The following is a 17,727-nucleotide window of genomic DNA, read 5'->3' as shown; positions in this document are numbered from 1 at the left end:
AAGTTACGCATTCGAATCCTAAAACCTCTATGAAAGCGGCTACTCCTTTGTAATCTTTCAAGTTCGAGTCTGTATAATAATGTTCTCCCGACCGCCACAAAACGGAAACTTGTTGGGTTGAAGTTGCCATTTAATTGTGATTTCAGATGAATTATTGGAGAGATTTTTCAATGTGATCGTCACACGAGACGGTATACGACGGTATATCACGTGTTCTTGTATAAATGATAGAATATGTGTGTTAAAGAATTAATAACTTAAAAATTAAAATTTTCTACTACTTACATAAAATTCCTATCACAACTAAAAATTTCTCAGAGTTATTGATTCTCTTTATTTATATGGTGTGAAATCCTTTTAGCTCGGAAATCGGGTTGATCCATCGTCGTGATACCGGAAATTAGGGAGAGAGAGAGAGAGACTTTACACAAATGGATAATTGCAATAGATTGAAGACCATACGATAAACAACTGCAATGTAAACTCGCACACAAAAGCAAGAACTGCCAGTCTACAGTTACCCAGCTACGTACATCAAACTACAGAAAAAACCACACATAGAGGTTTTACAACATTATTTCCCCTTCCATTTTCGTACACAAACAACGTCGTTCGTAAGAGTCGAAAACCTCTTCAAATCTTGCATTCCCTTCCCTTCAACGACTTTCAGTATGTCCGGATTGCCTCTTTGTTTCATGGGACTTACTCTGGATGTCCTGGCCAACCTCCTTGGTCTTCTGCCCCACGTACTCCCCCATTTCCGCAGCGCGCCTCTTCGCCTCGTCCAGGGCCTCAGGCACCACCGATGACCTCCTGAGGTAGTTGGCGATCCACGACAGCGACGACAGCCCGGTCAGCCCGAAAGCCCCGGAGGTCAGAAATCCGGTGACAGCAAGCCCGATGACGAAGAGAGCAGGGACAAGAACCGGGCTGAAGATGATGAAGAGCGGGGTGGCAAGGAGAGCACCAATGATGGTCCCCATGAAAGTGAGACCAGCAAGCCCCAGTAGGGTTCCACCGACTGGAAGGCCGGTTATCACTGCAATAACTTGCCCGGTCGAGGGGCCATCGCTTTGTTGTTGCCCCTTTATGCCTCCAAAGCGGCCACCATGTTCACCGTACTCGTGCTCGCCGTAGCGCGGCTGGGCGGGGCGAACTTGGATATGGTGTGGCTGAGGACGGTCTGCCATTGATGAAGATAGTTTGAGAGAGAGAGAGTTTTAGAGTGAGATCGAGCTCGGAGAATTGTTGTGGAAGGATAGAGATGGAGGAAGAGGAGGTGGCGAGATGGTGGTTTTATAGGAGGAGGAGGCGGTGACACGTAAGGTGTGAGGGTGAGTTGGGGCTTTGCATGTGGAACAAGTTTCAGTGCAAGTTTTGGGAAATTAGAAAAACCAAAAATATATATTTACTGAGAAAAAAATTAATTCGAAACGTTAAGATGACACTCTGGGAATATTTGTTGCCACAATCAGTGTTTCGAGAATACGACTGAGTACATTAAGAATCATAATATAAGTAGTTAGACATTTGAAATAAAAAAATTTCAACTATTATGTTGTTATACTTAATATACTAAATTGTGTTTTCAGTACATTAACAAATTTCTCAATGACGTTCGGTTCTGCCACTTTGTTTTGTTGCCTTGCCTGCTGTTTTATGAACGGGCGTTACTCTCTGGAGTTTGTCTGTGCTTTTGCTATGTGCACCGAATTGTTTTTTATTTTTACCTTATTTTTTGAATGGAGAAATGCAAAATCAATTTCATGTTTTCCACTGATAAATTTCCAACAAAAAATAATTCAACTCATAAGAAAAGAAATGCGAATCTAAATCTAATGTTGACATGCAAAAAAAAAATACAAAAAATTCACATGGAACTGCTTTAAGTAGAGCATAAAATACATATAAATTAACTCGTCTATATATCAGTTATTCTCTAATTAATTTTGTCTTCCTGTTCGTTCGGAAATGAGAGCCAGTAGAGTAATAGTTAGATTAAACACATTGTAGACATCGAAATTTCGGTAAATAAATGTTGATCGATAAATCAAAATTTCAACGCTCATGTATTACATAAATTTTACACGTAACGTGTGACTCGACGAAAAATTGAAATGAGTTGAAAAAAGTCATCAAACAGGACACGTGTCAACACCTGGCAGAAACGACTTATTTCATCGGGAATATTATATTCAAAATTAGGCCTTGGAAATTTCTATAAATATAAGGCTAATTCATTCATTTGGGAAGAACCAAAAAATCATTAAGCAAGCTCTGAAGCTCTGAAACTCCTAAGCTCTCAAGCATCCAGGTTCCCGAAGAATCAAGAAAGCTCTCTTCGTTCTTCGTTTTTCGTTCATCGTTCATCCTAAGATCAAGCCCAAACGGCCCTTTGGATCAACAATCATCCATCAATTCAAGATCAAGCCCCGACGGCCCTTGAAGAAAGTGTTCTTCGTTCTTCGTTCATCGTTCATCGTTCTTCCAAGATCAAACCCCGACGACCCTTGGATCAACAATCATCCACCAATTCAAGATCAAGCCCCGACGGCCCTTGAAGAAAGTGTTATTCGTTCTTCGTTCTTCGTTCTTCGTTCTTCCAAGATCAAGCCCCAACGGCCCTTTGGATCAACAATCATCCACCAATTCAAGATCAGGCCCCGACGACCCTTGAAGAAAGTGTTCTTCGTTCTTCATTCATAGTTCTTCCAAGATCAAACCCCGACGGCCCTTGGATCAATAAGCCACCGTTCTTCAAGATCAAGCCCAAAAACCCCTTGAAGATCCGTTCATTAATGTTCTTCAAGATCAAGCCCAAAAGCCCTTGAAGATCCGTTCATCACTGTTCTTCAAGATCAAGCCCAAAAGCCCCTTGAAGATCCGCTCATACCGTTATTCAAGATCAAGCCTCAACGGCCCTTGAAGAAACACTCATCCTCAAGATCAAGCCTCAACGGCTCCTTGAAGATTCGCTCAAATCCACCTTCAAAGATCAAGCCCACGGCCTTTGAAGAAACTTCCAACAGTTCATCCAAAATCAAGCCTCGACGGCCCTTGGATCAACGAAACATCCACAAATCAACACCTTACGAAGATCGAATCAGAGGATCAAAATAGAGAGAGATTGTAACCTAAAATCATCAAATACAAATATTTGTTTGTGCACGTTGTTCTTGTCTCTTTCGTTTCAGGAAAATTTCGTGTTCACACACATCTTTCAATGGTTGATAATTCTTTGATTGTCATGTTATCAAAAGCTTATATGTTAAAAGCAGAAAAGAAAAAAAAACACACACACATCTTTCAATTCAATTTTAATTTAACTCATGTGGCATTCAATTACGCATTCGTGGATCCTATGTACTTTGCCATGTAACTACTTTAACAAAAAAAAATTGCTGAGTAAATACGAAAGACAATATTTTTCCATTTTGATATTTTACACGGCATGTTATAATTTGATTTTTAGAGTTGACAAATTACACGATGGTAAAAGTAAAAATATCTTTGACACTCATTCTTGTTTCCAAACAAATATATTGTTATGGCGAAGCCATAACTTACCATTTTTTAAGAAAAAAAAAAGAACCAACCTAAGTCACATATAATAAAAATACTTGTAATAATATTAGGAATAATATTCGAGAATTAAAAAAGAAAATCCTTTTAAAACATTATTTTGTTTTGTTAAGAGAGATTATATTCACACACCCCAATTACTTCTCTCACAACTTTTTAATTTTTTAATATTTTCTACACACCACTAACAATTGATAGAAAAATATTAAAAAATTAAAAGGGTGTAGGAGAAGTAATTTGGGGTGTGTGAATATAATTTCCCTTTGTTAATTGGAATCTGGGATGGACATGGATCCTCTTCGGATTCAATTGTCCTGATCCTAGGGATCAATGCATTTGGACCATTGAAATTTAATCCAACGGCTACAAACAAGGACTACTTTAAAAGTTATAATAACTTTAACAGTTAGATCAAATTTTAATGGTCCAGATTCATTGATCCTAGGACAATTGCATCCGGAGGGATCCTATCCGGATCCATGTCCATCTGGGAAATCCGCAGGAACCTAACGGCGTTAGAATCCAAGTGGAGGTTTCCCTTTCGATTCGAAGGACGAAGATGAACGACCCGAACATCAACGTACATAAATTCAAATCACCAAATACAAAGCAAATCGTACCAAAATTTGATCAACCCATCATCCCCAAATGGCTGGATTAGAAGAACTTAGAAAAAAGCTCACTCCTTTGTTCGACGCCGAAAAGGGCTTCTCCGCCGGAGGCCCTTCCTTGGAGCTCGACCCTTGCGATTCCTACACTGTAAGCACTTTTGCTTTTTTCTGCAATCCGAATGATCAAAGTTTGAATTTTGAATTTTGGGTTTCTGGAAATTGTGGAAATTTGATTCTGGGTTTTGTGGTGAAGCTATCGGACAGTGGAACGGTGAACTTGCTGAGCAGATCGTACGGCGTGTACAACATCAACGAACTCGGATTGCAGAAATGCACGACCTTGGCGGTGGACGACAGCGCCGAGAAGACCTACCGGTGCGCCTCGCGGGAGATGAGGGTGTTTGGGGCAATCGGCAGCGGCGCCAGCAGTGTTGTGCAGAGAGCTATCCACATTCCCACTCATCGGATTCTAGCTCTCAAGAAGATCAACATTTTCGAGAAGGTATCATTTTCCGCCTTTTCGGATAAATTCTGTTTATGTTTTGTACAGTAGAAATTGGGATTATGTTATTGATTAGTTGTAAGTATTTTGATTTTCCCTGTGTAAATTCCAAATTTAGGAGCTTTATGCTAGTGATTAGTGATCCAAATACAAATGGTGCGAAAACCCCAGCAAATTTTGAGTGTGGAAATTGAATTAGAGTGTTGTTTGTTGCATGATAGGAGAAAAGGCAACAGCTGCTTACTGAGATACGAACACTATGCGAAGCACCTTGTTACCAAGGTCTTGTAGAATTTCACGGCGCATTTTATACGCCGGATTCTGGACAAATAAGCATAGCTTTGGAGTATATGGATGGAGGATCGTTGGCGGATGTCCTAAGATTGCAGAAAAGAATACCTGAACCCCTACTTTCTTCTATGTTTCAAAAGCTTCTACATGTAAGCATATGCGCACTCGGTTTCAGCTAGATTTTTGTACATTTGCATGGTGTTTAAGCTTCTTATTATCATGTTTTCAATGTGGAAGGGACTGAGCTACTTGCACGGAGTTAGGCATCTAGTCCACAGAGACATAAAGCCCGCCAATTTGCTTGTGAATCTCAAGGGTGAGCCAAAAATAACAGATTTTGGTATAAGTGCTGGCTTAGAGAATTCAATGGCAATGGTTCGTGATACTTGTTGCATCTTTGTACTTTGGTTTAAAGTTGCATTTGACGCATAGATGTTAAAAGTGGTATTTCGGTGTTAACAAATCTAACAATGTAATGACCAGTGTGCGACATTTGTTGGGACGGTCACATACATGTCACCTGAGCGAATTCGAAATGAGAATTATTCTTATCCAGCTGATATTTGGAGCCTTGGTCTTGCTCTCTTTGAGTGTGGTACTGGAGAATTCCCGTATACAGCTACTGAAGGACCTGTCAATCTTATGCTGCAGGTGACGTGATTATATTTGTCAATCTTATGCTGCATTCATATGCTTTCCATTGCCTACATTCACCGTTGTTTTGATACTAAAGTTCTGAGATCTATGGCAGATCTTGGATGATCCATCACCTACACCTTCAAAACACAAATTTTCACCAGAGTTTTGCTCGTTTATTGAAGCCTGCTTGCAAAAGGATCCAGATGCTAGGCCAACAGCAGAGCAGGTGATCATATTAACTACAGATTTCAATCTGGGAGATGGTAGCTTGACATCAACATTGTTTAACTAGTATTCTTCTTCTGCAGCTACTTTCACACCCCTTCATCACAAAGTACGAGGATTCCCAAGTTGACTTAGCAGCATTTGTCCGAAGCGTATTTGATCCAACACAAAGGATGAAGGACTTGGCAGATGTGAGTACTTGACACTTGCATTATCGTTAGACCAACAGAAGTACATAAAACCGCTTAAAAATGCTAAGTCTAAATCTAATCTCTAATTTTTGAGTCAAATATGTGACAGTTCACGTTATTCAATTCTTTTTTTTTTTTTTGGTCCTCGAGATATTTAATTTATATGCAAAGTCAGTTTAGAATTTGTAATGGCTTGGAACCTACCACTAATCATGCTTGTGATCTACTGCTATTCATCTATTTTTTTTACCAGATGCTTACGATACATTTCTACCTACTCTTTGATGGACCTGATGAGCAATGGCAACATACAAGGACGTTATATAATGAAGATTCAGTATTCAGGTAGTGAACAGTGCTACGAGAATTTCCAGCATCTAATTGATATGGATGTTGAACTCTTTGGATTCACTATGAGTCGTTGAGTTCTATTATCTTTTTTAGTTTCTCAGGAAAGCAACATGTCGGCCCAAATGATATCTTTGCAACTCTATCAAGTATCCGGAGTACACTAGCTGGTGACTGGCCTCCAGAAAGACTTGTGCACGTTGTAGAAAAGCTTCAGTGTCGCGCTCACGGTCAGGATGGAGTAGCGATTAGGGTGTCGGGATCATTCATCGTTGGGAATCAGTTCCTTATCTGTGGAGATGGCGTACAAGTGGAGGGCTTGCCAAGCATCAAAGATCTTCCCATTGATATTTCGAGTAAGCGAATGGGTACGTTTCAGGAGCAGTTCATCATGGAGCCGAGCAACTTAATTGGTTGCTACTCCATAGCTGAACAAGAACTTTACATTAAGCAGTAAAAAGTGGATGATCCGGTTTTAGTGTCGGAATAAGTTATCAGTGTGTGATGCGATGTCGAAGATAAATTCGATTTACGGCCAAAAGCTCTCGTGAGCAGACTTGCTATGTAACATTTAACATACTTGTAGTCAATTGTCCATAATATTCATAGTTATCCCTGTTATTTGTAACTTATATCCAACAACATATTTTGGTCTTCCCCTATGCCACCAACCCATCACCCTACCACTGCCGTCAACCACCACCACACTCCAGTAACACACCACCCACCACCACCTCGCCAGGTCCCATCGCCCTGGTGCCGGGGTAGAATCCCATGGTTTGGTTAGCATGTTTTTGGGACATTTGAATTAATGACCTACAGATACGCCGATGAAAAGATGATATTATGAAAGGCTGAGTAAAAGGAATAGAGAAAAGAGATTTCAGGAAAAAACTTTCACTAAGTAAGAAATCTTAGATTCAAATATCTTGAATAACGAATTCAATACCAAATTAAGTTATCCATTATATGACTAAACCGAACTTTCTCTTATCTTAATATAAAAACATCGATGTACTAAAAAATAAAAAATATTTAGCCTTCAATTTTCAGTTACCAAACAAATTTTTAATTTCGGAAATATGCAAACAAAAAATAAAATAATTGTCAAACGATTTCAAATTTTATTTTTGTAATTTGCTAAGGGGGCTACCCTTCCAAAAACATCGAAACGAAGGGATTCCTCCCGGGAAAAAATCGTGTGTTCATATTTCCCGTTAATTTACTTTAACTAAATTCAAATCGCCTCTCCTTAATCAGGATTAGATTGTAATGAAAAAGAACTCATCAGATTTGTTCAGTAAGCGTCTAAAACTGTATTTTGAATCACCCCCAGTTGCTTGTGGCACAAAAATACAAGGCGACCGGAGCGATTTTCATCAAAAAGATCCTTCTGTATACGCTTTACATACAACATTGAAACCTGCACAAAATCAATCCAGAAAAAAAAAAAATTAAACTTTGAAACAAAGAATGAGATTTCGAGGAAACAAAGCGTCATCGAAATTTTTGTACTTACGATTGAAATGATCCGAAAATGGGGTTGATCTTGATCCATCCAGTTCTGAAGTAGTAGACTCGGAAACAATGTCAGCAGTTTGTACAATAAACCCAAGTCCTACAAGTTCAAGGGAGGTACTCCAAAGTAATCACGAATTGTTTTCCTTTTTAGAGAGGAGGGAGGGTGCAGAACAGAAGACGGGCTGTCCAATGCAGCTTCGGGGGTCTTCTCCAAGGTTTTGCTAAAGTCAGGATCCGACGTAGATTGTTTCTTCTGAGACGGGGGAGTACTCATGTTAGGCATACTAATCGGGTTGAGTGAGTTAGTTTTGTCTAATCCTTCATCTGACGGACACAGATTTCCGGAATCCTTTGAGGTATGCTTTGTTGATTCACTCATCAGAAGCTTTCTACACTCTGCACTTGGGATTGCCATGACTCTCCTTCGAATGGTAGACGGTGAGCTTGTGCTTGGGGAGCAACTATTCTGAGAGTTCCAAATGCGAACCTGTCAAGATGAAAAATACGAGTGAAGGGTCGAATTTAATATGTTTTAGAAAATAGCATGTACTTGTGAAAATTGATTAATGTACAATCTTGCATACCGTAAAATCATCTGATGAAGTTGCAATCTTCCCGACCTCAAACTGGGACCTATTCGAAGTTGAAAAATGGTTCAATCATTTGTCAAGAAATATTGAAAACCAGCAGCATTAGGGTAGGAATAGAATAGGATACATACCAATCCACTGCAGTAACTTCCCTGTCGTGGCCTTTCAATATAATGGGGTCTTCCTGAGGCTTGTTTACCTGGTTGACATTACTGATAAAGTCATTCTCGATCCAAGAGCAGTATCAAGTAGCGCTTTAAAAATGATACCTTACCTGCCAAATATAGGCATTTCCATCGCTAGAGCCACTGAGTATGTGAGCAGCATCAGGACTAATAACTGACTGCAATTACATGTTTGAAACAAAAGTGTAAGTAGGCGGGAAATCGCACAAACTGGACTAGTGCACTTATCAACAGCAATGTTTACCTTAACAAAAAAAGTTTCAATCTGGCATCCAGTGAACGTTTGCATAGCACCCTTTTGTAGCTGAAGTACATTATACAAATAAATGCTGACAAAAGATAGGAAAAGAAGAGTGTTATAGGTTGAAAAAAGGTTGAAAAATTGATAGTTTTTACAAGACTTGAAAGAAATATTAGTTTCTTATGCTAGGAACAACCAAGGTGATGGTTGTATGGTACAGGGATATGTGCTGAATTTCAAGGCATCAAATTTCAGATAATATTCTTTCGAGTAGCCAGTTCAGTTTACAATAGATAAAGATGTGCTAATAGAGAAAAAGGTACCTGTTATCCATGCATGAAGCTGAAAGAAACACTCCATTTAGATCTTGGGATAAGCTAGTTATACCATGTAATCGTCTTTCCTGAAAATAAGAGAATTGCTAGCTATCAAGACCATCAAATAATCCAACCACTTGTTGCATGCTTTCTGCTAAACTGTCATGAGCCTTTGGCTGTTTTAATTTTGTTTCGGGTTTTCAATCATTATAATATACGAAACCATAAACCAGAAATGATCCTGATATCATCAAGGTGTACAGAAAAAATATATGCATTCTTCACAGATTAATTTACATAAGACACTTAACCAGTAGAAAATTAGTACCGTCAGAGTGCCAGACATACCTTCTCAGTTGACTCCGGTTGAGGGCATGTCTGTGTGACAACATTTTTCAAACTTCTGGTATCCCAAAACTTGACAATGCTGAAACGAACCATAGGATTACATTAGTATGATATGCATTTGACAAGGAAATTTTGCGTTCCATTATGCTGTATCATTTCAATGTCCCTATATACCTGTCCACAGCTCCGGCAGTAGCAATGGAGACCTCATCCTTAAGATAAAGAACTGATGTGATGCTCATGGAAACAGCCTGTAAAAGCTGAAGTCTGAATGAAGAGTACATAATAATTTATAAGAAGAACCATTATCAGAAACGTACCTTTCTGCGCCTTACACGTTTTGCCCGTGGAAAAATATGAGCCCCTGTAACCACGGCAGCTGAGCTGCAAGAAATTATTAAAGGTTAGAATTAGAAAATAAAATCAAACTTATCTCGACAATGAAAATATACTTTACAAGAAGTTGTTTACCGTATAGAAAGCTCCCCCTGCATATTTGTAGAGTTTGAATTACATCTCATATCCCAAAGAGCAAAGGAGCCATCTCTCGAACCAGAGACAATAATCTCTGTCAGATGAGAAGCAATAGTTCAAATTAGTTGTATTTCCCATTAGTCATAACACAAATATATCACAAGCAAATAAACGTACAAAAACCCAAATTCAGATAAAAATATAAACCTACCGGGATTAGTTGGATGAGGACATAGAGATTTCACACTTCCTGTGTGCCCCATCAGTAATGCAGTACATTTCTTTTCCTGAATATCCCATGCCTTGATCTGGGAGAAAATAGAAAAGGCCAAGGAAAACACAATCTTTAAGAAACTAAAGTAGCTGTGATATGAAACGAGAACTACTTAAATGCAACTTTCCTTACAAGTTATATCAACTTTCATAACTTTATTTATCTGAGTTATGTAGCACATTGCAGTAAGAGTTTAATCCTAAAAAGTTCAATCCAATTCCCTTTCCGAAATGAAAGTTTGCTATGATTGTAAAATCATCAAGTAAGCAAGCTGGACTAGAACTTAATCACTTACAGTCTGATCGCCAGAAGCTGTCATAATTTGAGTGTCATCCTGCAAAAACATTTATATTGCAAAAAACACATTAGCACTAAAAAGATGAAAACTTTGCAATCTTAAATTTTGTTCTCCGATTTTTTAACCCATCTACTAAATTAACACCGATAATAATTAACAAAAGGACTTGCCCTTTTGATAGCTAGTTATAGATTAACAGCAACATCATGTTTTTCCGGTCAACAAATTAACAGTAATATCACTTCCCAATTTCTAATAGTTGACATGTAAAATTCTACTCCTCAAGAATTTCAGGCTTCCCCATTCCGCCATTCGATAAACTATTGTGTGTAGCGTACACAAATATCTATTACAATTGAAGATTATTGAGATAATAAATCAAAATTAGAGAGAAAATTTACGGATTATACCTTAATCCAACAGATATCGAACACAGTGTTTTGATGCGCAACCCAATCGCAAACCCTCGTTTTATCTGAAAACAATAAACCCAAACAATCAATTTACTCACCATACAACACAAACCATAGCAATCAACAATTTATATCTATCGATTCGATCTCCAAGTAATCAACCTGCGTTTTCTTGGTGAGATGCAGATGCGGAGAACTTGCGACGTGTATCAAACAGGCTCAAGTACCCATCCTCGTCGGACATGGCGACTGTGTGCGAGCTTTTCCAAGTCTGCACCGAAATTAAAATGATATAATGAAAAACACGATTTTGATTAGTTCCAAAAATTTAATTCACGATTCAAAAAGGCGAAGAGGAACATATTTGTTTACCTTGCCAAACGAGATCGCCATCGGAGGGCCGTTGTGCTCTGCAGCGATGGCGCCGACTTCGTAGTAATCTGATGCCAGGGCATTGATGCACGGCCGCTTCCGAGCTGGGAAAAAACGCAGCGTTTAGTTACCATGAGATGCGCTATCAAATTGATTGCTAATAAGTGTAGATTTAGGAAGAGAGAGAGAGAGAGAGAACCTCTGAATCCTTGAAGCTCTCGAGCTCTGATGTCTTGGAAGAACGATTGGGGCTTTGAGATCTCCATCGAAACCCTAAGACCGTAAATTGGATTGAAGAATCGTGAAAAGCAGCAGACGGCGGAGCTGCGGAGGAGGGATGTTTGGCGGAGAATAAAGGGTTTTCTTCTTCTTCATCTTCTTTTTGTTCATGTATTTTTAGGGAGTTGGCGCGAGTGAAGTTTGGCGGGAAATGAATTTGATGTTTAATTGCTGAAAGTTTGGCGAATATCAGCTGGCGCCAAAGCGGGGCTGACGTTTGCCGGTTTTCCCCTTCTATTTTCTCTTCCTTTCCAATTCCCCCACCCTTGTTTTACCTTTTATTTTTCATTTTTTAGATAATTGGAGCAACAGTTTTTAAATTTTAACTCAATTTGTTATATTCCACATCATCCAAGAGAGTGAATTATGTAAGCTTTATATATATACTCTCATCTTTACCTAGCATGAGACATTTTAGGAGCTCACTGGCTTCAGGTTCCATCCGAACTTCGAAGTTAAGCGAGTTCGCACAAGAGCAATCCAATGATGGGTGATCCACTAGGAAGTTCTAGTGTGAGTTCTCAAAAACAAAACCGTGAGGGCGTGGTCGGGGTACAAAACGGATAATATCGTGCTACGGTGTAGTTAAGCCCAGGATGTGGTAGGGGTCCAGACGAGAATGTGACACAATTGAAGTTTTGATCCTTATACTAAAAATTCGTGAATATTTGCTCCTAAAATATAGTCCTTAATTAGAGCTTTGATCCTTAGATTAAAATTTTGTGAGTTAGTCAAAAGGACCCTTCACATTATAACAAGTTAAGAATCTATACATACAAACTTCTAATTCAAGGACCAAAAGTCTAATTGACCTAAAATTTAGGGATCATTGCTAAAATTTTCTCTTTCTTTTTAAGGCTATTTTGCTTTCTATTATTTTTCCTCTTTAGTAAATGGACTTTAAATTCACAAAATAACAATAAGCAAAAATCATTCATTTGTTCATATAAAATTTATTTAAATTGACGATGTTAGAAGAATATTCAATTTTTCAAAGTATAATTTGCGAAGAAAAAAAATCAAAGTATATTATTTATGTGTCATATTTGTTATCGATTTTGAAAAGAAAATGTCCAAAGAGCAAAACTCTTTTCGTATGGACCCATTAAATGTGCACCTATTTAGAAATAAGCCCAAAACTATAGATTAAGGATTTCTTACATGACCCGAGCTAGCCCAAACCCGCATTTAAAACCGACCCGTATGAACAAACTCGAAATCTGTTTCGCTTAAGCCCTAACCTAAACCTCTACGTTTACAGTCTCTTCAGCCTCCGCGCGTGCTCTATCTCTCTCTCCACCGCCGCCGCCATGGTGAAGCACCCCGCCGCCCCGGTGAAGCATAAGCATTACAGGCCTGCGGTAAGTTCTAATTCACCTCTCCGTCTCCGATAAGCTCACCTATGTACATATCAGTATTAAAAGAACAATTTCCAATATTTAATTTCACCATTTTCTCACACTTCCAGTTGATTTTCCCTCGAATTTGCAGGGAAAGAAGAAGGAAGGAAATGCCGCGAGGTACGTCACCAGGTCACAAGCTGTCAAGCAGCTTCAAGTCAGTCTTCCCCTCTTCAGGTCTGTCTCTGGTACTACTCAAGTTGTAATTTCTGTATTTTCATATGGTTTATGTAATTTATGTTAATTTAGGGTTTAGGGTCTATGCATTATTCGGATTTATCGATTGAATTATTGTATGATTGCTTAATACATGTTCATGCTGTTGGAAATTATAGGAAATTGTGTATTCTAAAGGGCGTGTTCCCTCGGGAGCCGAAGAAGAAGGTGAAAGGAAATCACCATACCTATTATCACTTGAAGGATGTTTCTTTCATTCAGCATGAACCGCTACTCGAGCGGTTGAGAGAGATAAGAGCATACGAAAGAAAAGTAAAGAAAGCTGATGCGAAGAAGAACAAGGAACGGGCTGCTCTCCTGAAAGAGAGAAGACCCACTTACAAATTAGATAGAATTATTTTGCAGAGGTTTGTTGGGTTTTTCTTACTGTTAAAAAGTTAGTTGTGTGTCTGTTATTGTATGTAGAGCCTCTGAGAGTTGTTGTTTGGTATGTTTGGGACTGCAGGTATCCAAAATTTGTTGACGCCCTCAGAGATATAGACGACTGCATCACAATGGTTCACCTCTTTGCGGCATTACCTGCGATTGAGGACAGAATTGATGTCAAACGCATTCATAACTGTCGAAGGTAGATATTTGAATTTTTCTAAATAAAAGGAGTTCTGAAGTATGAAATGATGCTTAGTTACTTCTAGGAGTTAATCGTTTTGTGGAATCTGCCCTTAATATTGGTGTTGCTTTCGTACCAGGTTGAGTCATGAATGGCAAGCTTACATATCTCGGACTCATAAATTGCGTAAAGTCTTTGTATCTGTTAAAGGCATATATTATCAGGTTTGGTTATGTACTGTACACTGCTTATCAAATCTTCCACTGTGCATTTTGTGTTATTTGGGTATGAATTCTTCCGTTTGTCCATGCAGGCCGAGGTTAAGGGGCAAAAAGTCACATGGTTGACCCCTCACCCTTTGCAGCAAGTTTTGACTGATGATATTGACTTCAATATCATGCTAAACTTTTTGGAATTTTACGAGGTTATATTTTGTACTTTGTATTTCTTTTTTTCCGTTATCAACCTCTGTGCTGTAAAATTGTGGTTAATTCCAACGAACCAAGTACTTAAATAAACTCTTACGCTTTGTATGGTGCAGGCTCTTCTTGCATTTGTGAATTGTCATTTATATCGTTCCATAGATGTGAAGTACCCACCGATTCTTGATTCTCGATTGGAAGCTTTAGCAGCAGGTAAAATTTTTTACTAGTTACTTATGATATTGTACAAGGTCCTACCTTGTCATTTAGAGTTTTAATGCTGTTGAGTTGTGATTGTACATTTGTGCGTGTCTGTTAATGGATTTCCTCAACTTTTCAGAACTTTATGCACTAGCACGATACCTTGATGCAAATTCTCGGTCTGCAGTGTTGGATTCTCAAGCTTCTAGTTTGTCTGGATCTGGGAATGGTGAGAACAAGAAGATTGAGACTTCACTTGAAGAGTCTGAACTAAGACTTGCTCAACTTCAGCATCAACTGCCTTCGAATGAACCAGGTGCATTGATGCACCTTGTTAAAGATGTTTCTGGCGAGGATGAAGAGGATAATGATACAAAGGAGTGTAAGCAACTCTTCAAGGGTATGAAATTTTTCTTGAACCGTGAGGTGAGTCTTAAAATTTGAATTGCAACATAGCAGATATTTTTGCAAAAAGTTATTTTCCTACCAACAAATAGGTCTGATGGGTGAGGCCTTTTAAGGGTGCTTTGATAGAAGAGAATGTTAAAAGGCAATTATCTTTAAAAAAACCAATGGGCAAACTCACTTCATGATTAATATTGGAATATTAGTCAACTTTGTTTCCTCTAGTTGATAGGCAATAGAATTGTGTTTGGGTTTGATATTTTAATATTTTTTTTCTAAATTCAGGTTTACAGAGAGTCGTTGCTTTTTGTCATTCCTGCTTTTGGTGGCACTGTTTCCTGGGAAGGTGATGGGGCTCCATTTGAGGAAGCTGATGACAGCATTACCCATCAGGTAAGCTATTACTGTTTTATTTAATTTTTTTATGGCTGAATTGGCTGATCTGGTTTCTTTCTCTCTCCCCTCACAGAAAATTTTATTTTAATTAATTAATTAATTAAAATAAAATAAAAACTGAAAAGAACTGATCATAAGGCTGACAACACTTTGTTTATTTTTTAGATTGTTGATAGGCCAATGCATGGTCGTCAGACCCTTGCCAGGGAATATGTTCAACCACAATGGGTTTATGACTGTATAAATGCTCGGATCATTTTGCCAACTGGGGGTTATTTGGCGGGCAGGTAATATTAGGAGACATATTTCTTTGATTTCCTTGTGTATCAGTCCGTGTTTTGTACTGTTTTGTTTAGTTGTTAACTCTCTGCCTTGGACCTTGGTGAAATGAATAGTGATAATTTCATTTAGTATGTTCTACTGCATCTGCTAATATGTTTGTATGTGCACACCTAGGTTATTTGGATGGGTGGACCTTTACTTACCCTTTCTTTTTATAATTTGATAGTAAAATTTTCCAATTGTAAGATTGTTAATTTGGGTGCTCTTTAACAGGGATCCTCCACCACACTTGTCACCATTTGTTGACAACGAGGCAGAAGGTTATGTTCCGGATTATGCTGAGACCATAAAAAAATGGAAGTCTGCTGGTGAAGTCCTCCCCCTGCCAGGTGTGGGACAAGAAGATTTGGAAGATCCTCAGAATTTACTGTCTGAAGGTGTTATTGACCGAGCAAAAGCAAAAGAAGCTGCAGAGAGACAGAAGAAGGTATCGTGATTTTTCTGCTAATTGATTTCATGATGTGCATAGAGACTTTATTGATTGGTTTTGATTGATGCTAACTGAATTCTGATGCGATACAGATGATGGCTCTTGAAAAGCAGTATCACGACGAATTGAATATGGAGCTTCAGGGCATCCAACATTCATCATCTACCTCGAATGTAGATAATCAGAACTCTGCCAAGGAAACCACAGAGGATATGGAAGAGTTTGATCCTGATACTGATCGTGACAATATGTCTAAAATGTTAATGTCCCGTAAGAAGAGGGGTGTTCTTGAAGCTATGGAGGTAAGTTTCTTGATAATGTCCTGCTATTTTGATGTATTTTCCGAAAACTTCAGAAATTGCTTGTTGTGCCTTATTTCCAACACAAGGATTCTTGGATCTTATGTTCATACAGAAAGGCAAAAAGCGAAAGAAGGACCACGTTGATGTCATCAGGGAACGGAAGAGAAAACTTAAAGAATCTAACAAATAAGCGGGCTAAGGCAGTCGAGAAAACTGCGGTGTTGTTATTGACATGCTGTTTTCGGAGCTCAATGGTCTGGAGAGTGTTGATGCCACCGTGGAAATTTTGGTGTTTGATTTTGCTAATGACCGAGTGACTTTCTGTAATCTTTAGTTATGTTTGAACTTTGAACTTTGAAGCTGTTGTCAGAGCATATTATCAATACAAACAGCTTACAATTAACTCTAATTCACCTAAGTTTTCACAAATTTATTTATGCCGTCTCTTTTTTAGTGAATTTTCTTACCAAGGATTGGTACTGTTAAGATATAATTTAACAAAGCCAAATATTGCTCTCTTGAGTCGAATTATCTCGGTATTTGAGTAGAGTTGGGAGGGGGGAGAAGGACCATTTTTCACATTTTTTTATTGGGATGCATTAGTTAGGCAACGTGGCAGCATCTAACGGTGGTCCTCATCCCTTGGGATGGCGATGACGGCGTAAGGGGCGTACTTCTTTAGAGGCGATACTGCCGTTAACTATATAAACAGCACCCCCAAATGAAATTAACTTCATTTCTTTGCGATCGCTGTCAAAATATCTCTCGATAATTCTTTCACCAAGAAACATGTACGCCCAAACAAGAACTCTCATCCTTCTCTTCTCATTGGCATCCGTATGGTTGATCGGCTTACCACCTTCCACCGCCGCCCCTGCAACCCCCACTGTAACTAACGCTGCCCCTGCAACCCCCACTGTACCCACCGCCCCTGAAACCCCCATTCTCCCCAACTCCGCCCATGCAACCCCCATTCTCCCTACCTCCGCCGCTGAAACCCCCATTCTCCCTAACTCCGCCCCTGCAACCCCCACTCTCCCTACCTCCGCCCCTGAAACCCCCATTCTCCCCAACTCCGCCCATGCAACCCCCATTCTCCCTACCTCCGCCGCTGAAACCCCCATTCTCCCTACCTCCGCCCCTGCAACTCCCACTCTCCCTACCTCCGCTCCTGAAACCCCCATTCTCCCTAACTCCGCCCCTGCAACCCCCACTCTCCCTACCTCCGCCCCTGAAACCCCCATTCTCCCCAACTCCACCCATGCAACCCCCATTCTCCCTACCTCCGCCCCTGAAACCCCCATTCTCCCTACCTCTGCCCCTGCCCCCACTCTCCCTACC

General features: G+C 39.4%; 4 protein-coding genes across 5 annotated transcripts; 2 read left to right on the top strand and 2 right to left on the bottom strand.

Moving 5' to 3' along the window:
• Window positions 1-432: 432 nt before the first annotated feature.
• Window positions 433-1,273, bottom strand: LOC103442218 (oleosin Cor a 12). Its single transcript, XM_017334269.3, has one exon. It carries the CDS (start codon window positions 1,188-1,190, stop codon window positions 657-659), a length of 534 nt encoding a protein of 177 aa, XP_017189758.2. The 5' UTR covers window positions 1,191-1,273; the 3' UTR covers window positions 433-656.
• Window positions 1,274-4,009: 2,736 nt separating this feature from the next.
• Window positions 4,010-7,017, top strand: LOC103442219 (mitogen-activated protein kinase kinase 3). Its single transcript, XM_008380986.4, has 9 exons — window positions 4,010-4,341; window positions 4,447-4,695; window positions 4,917-5,135; window positions 5,224-5,361; window positions 5,470-5,637; window positions 5,738-5,851; window positions 5,934-6,041; window positions 6,295-6,386; window positions 6,486-7,017. Exons 1-9 carry the CDS (start codon window positions 4,231-4,233, stop codon window positions 6,844-6,846), a joined length of 1,560 nt encoding a protein of 519 aa, XP_008379208.2. The 5' UTR covers window positions 4,010-4,230; the 3' UTR covers window positions 6,847-7,017.
• A 639-nt stretch (window positions 7,018-7,656) lies between these two features.
• Window positions 7,657-11,952, bottom strand: LOC103442220 (uncharacterized). 2 transcript variants are annotated; one of them, XR_011571506.1, is made up of 17 exons: window positions 11,622-11,952; window positions 11,423-11,526; window positions 11,213-11,321; window positions 11,048-11,112; window positions 10,635-10,673; window positions 10,277-10,373; window positions 10,063-10,159; window positions 9,912-9,975; window positions 9,766-9,842; window positions 9,592-9,670; window positions 9,250-9,329; window positions 8,930-9,014; window positions 8,775-8,843; window positions 8,632-8,699; window positions 8,495-8,543; window positions 7,909-8,397; window positions 7,657-7,812 (listed from the first exon to the last, which is right to left on the bottom strand). XR_011571506.1 is itself a non-coding variant. In XM_070805422.1 (17 exons), exons 1-17 carry the CDS (start codon window positions 11,686-11,688, stop codon window positions 7,794-7,796), a joined length of 1,554 nt encoding a protein of 517 aa, XP_070661523.1. In that variant the 5' UTR covers window positions 11,689-11,952; the 3' UTR covers window positions 7,657-7,793. The 2 variants fall into 2 exon arrangements, 1 of the variants encoding a protein (XP_070661523.1); XM_070805422.1 differs by having other exon boundaries at window positions 8,012-8,397.
• Window positions 11,953-12,913: 961 nt separating this feature from the next.
• On the top strand, window positions 12,914-16,795 carry LOC103442221 (pescadillo homolog). Its single transcript, XM_008380988.4, has 13 exons — window positions 12,914-13,062; window positions 13,193-13,278; window positions 13,437-13,685; window positions 13,784-13,906; window positions 14,028-14,112; window positions 14,202-14,312; window positions 14,430-14,523; window positions 14,651-14,937; window positions 15,202-15,309; window positions 15,478-15,599; window positions 15,868-16,081; window positions 16,177-16,386; window positions 16,499-16,795. The coding sequence occupies exons 1-13, from the start codon at window positions 13,012-13,014 to the stop codon at window positions 16,574-16,576; spliced, it is 1,818 nt and encodes a 605-aa protein (XP_008379210.2). The 5' UTR covers window positions 12,914-13,011; the 3' UTR covers window positions 16,577-16,795.
• The last annotated feature ends 932 nt before the right edge of the window (window positions 16,796-17,727 follow it).

The sequence above is a fragment of the Malus domestica genome, chromosome 09, assembly GCF_042453785.1.
Source record: "Malus domestica chromosome 09, GDT2T_hap1".
NCBI classification, from domain to species: domain Eukaryota; kingdom Viridiplantae; phylum Streptophyta; class Magnoliopsida; order Rosales; family Rosaceae; genus Malus; species Malus domestica.
This window is presented reverse-complemented; position numbering and strand designations above follow the sequence as displayed.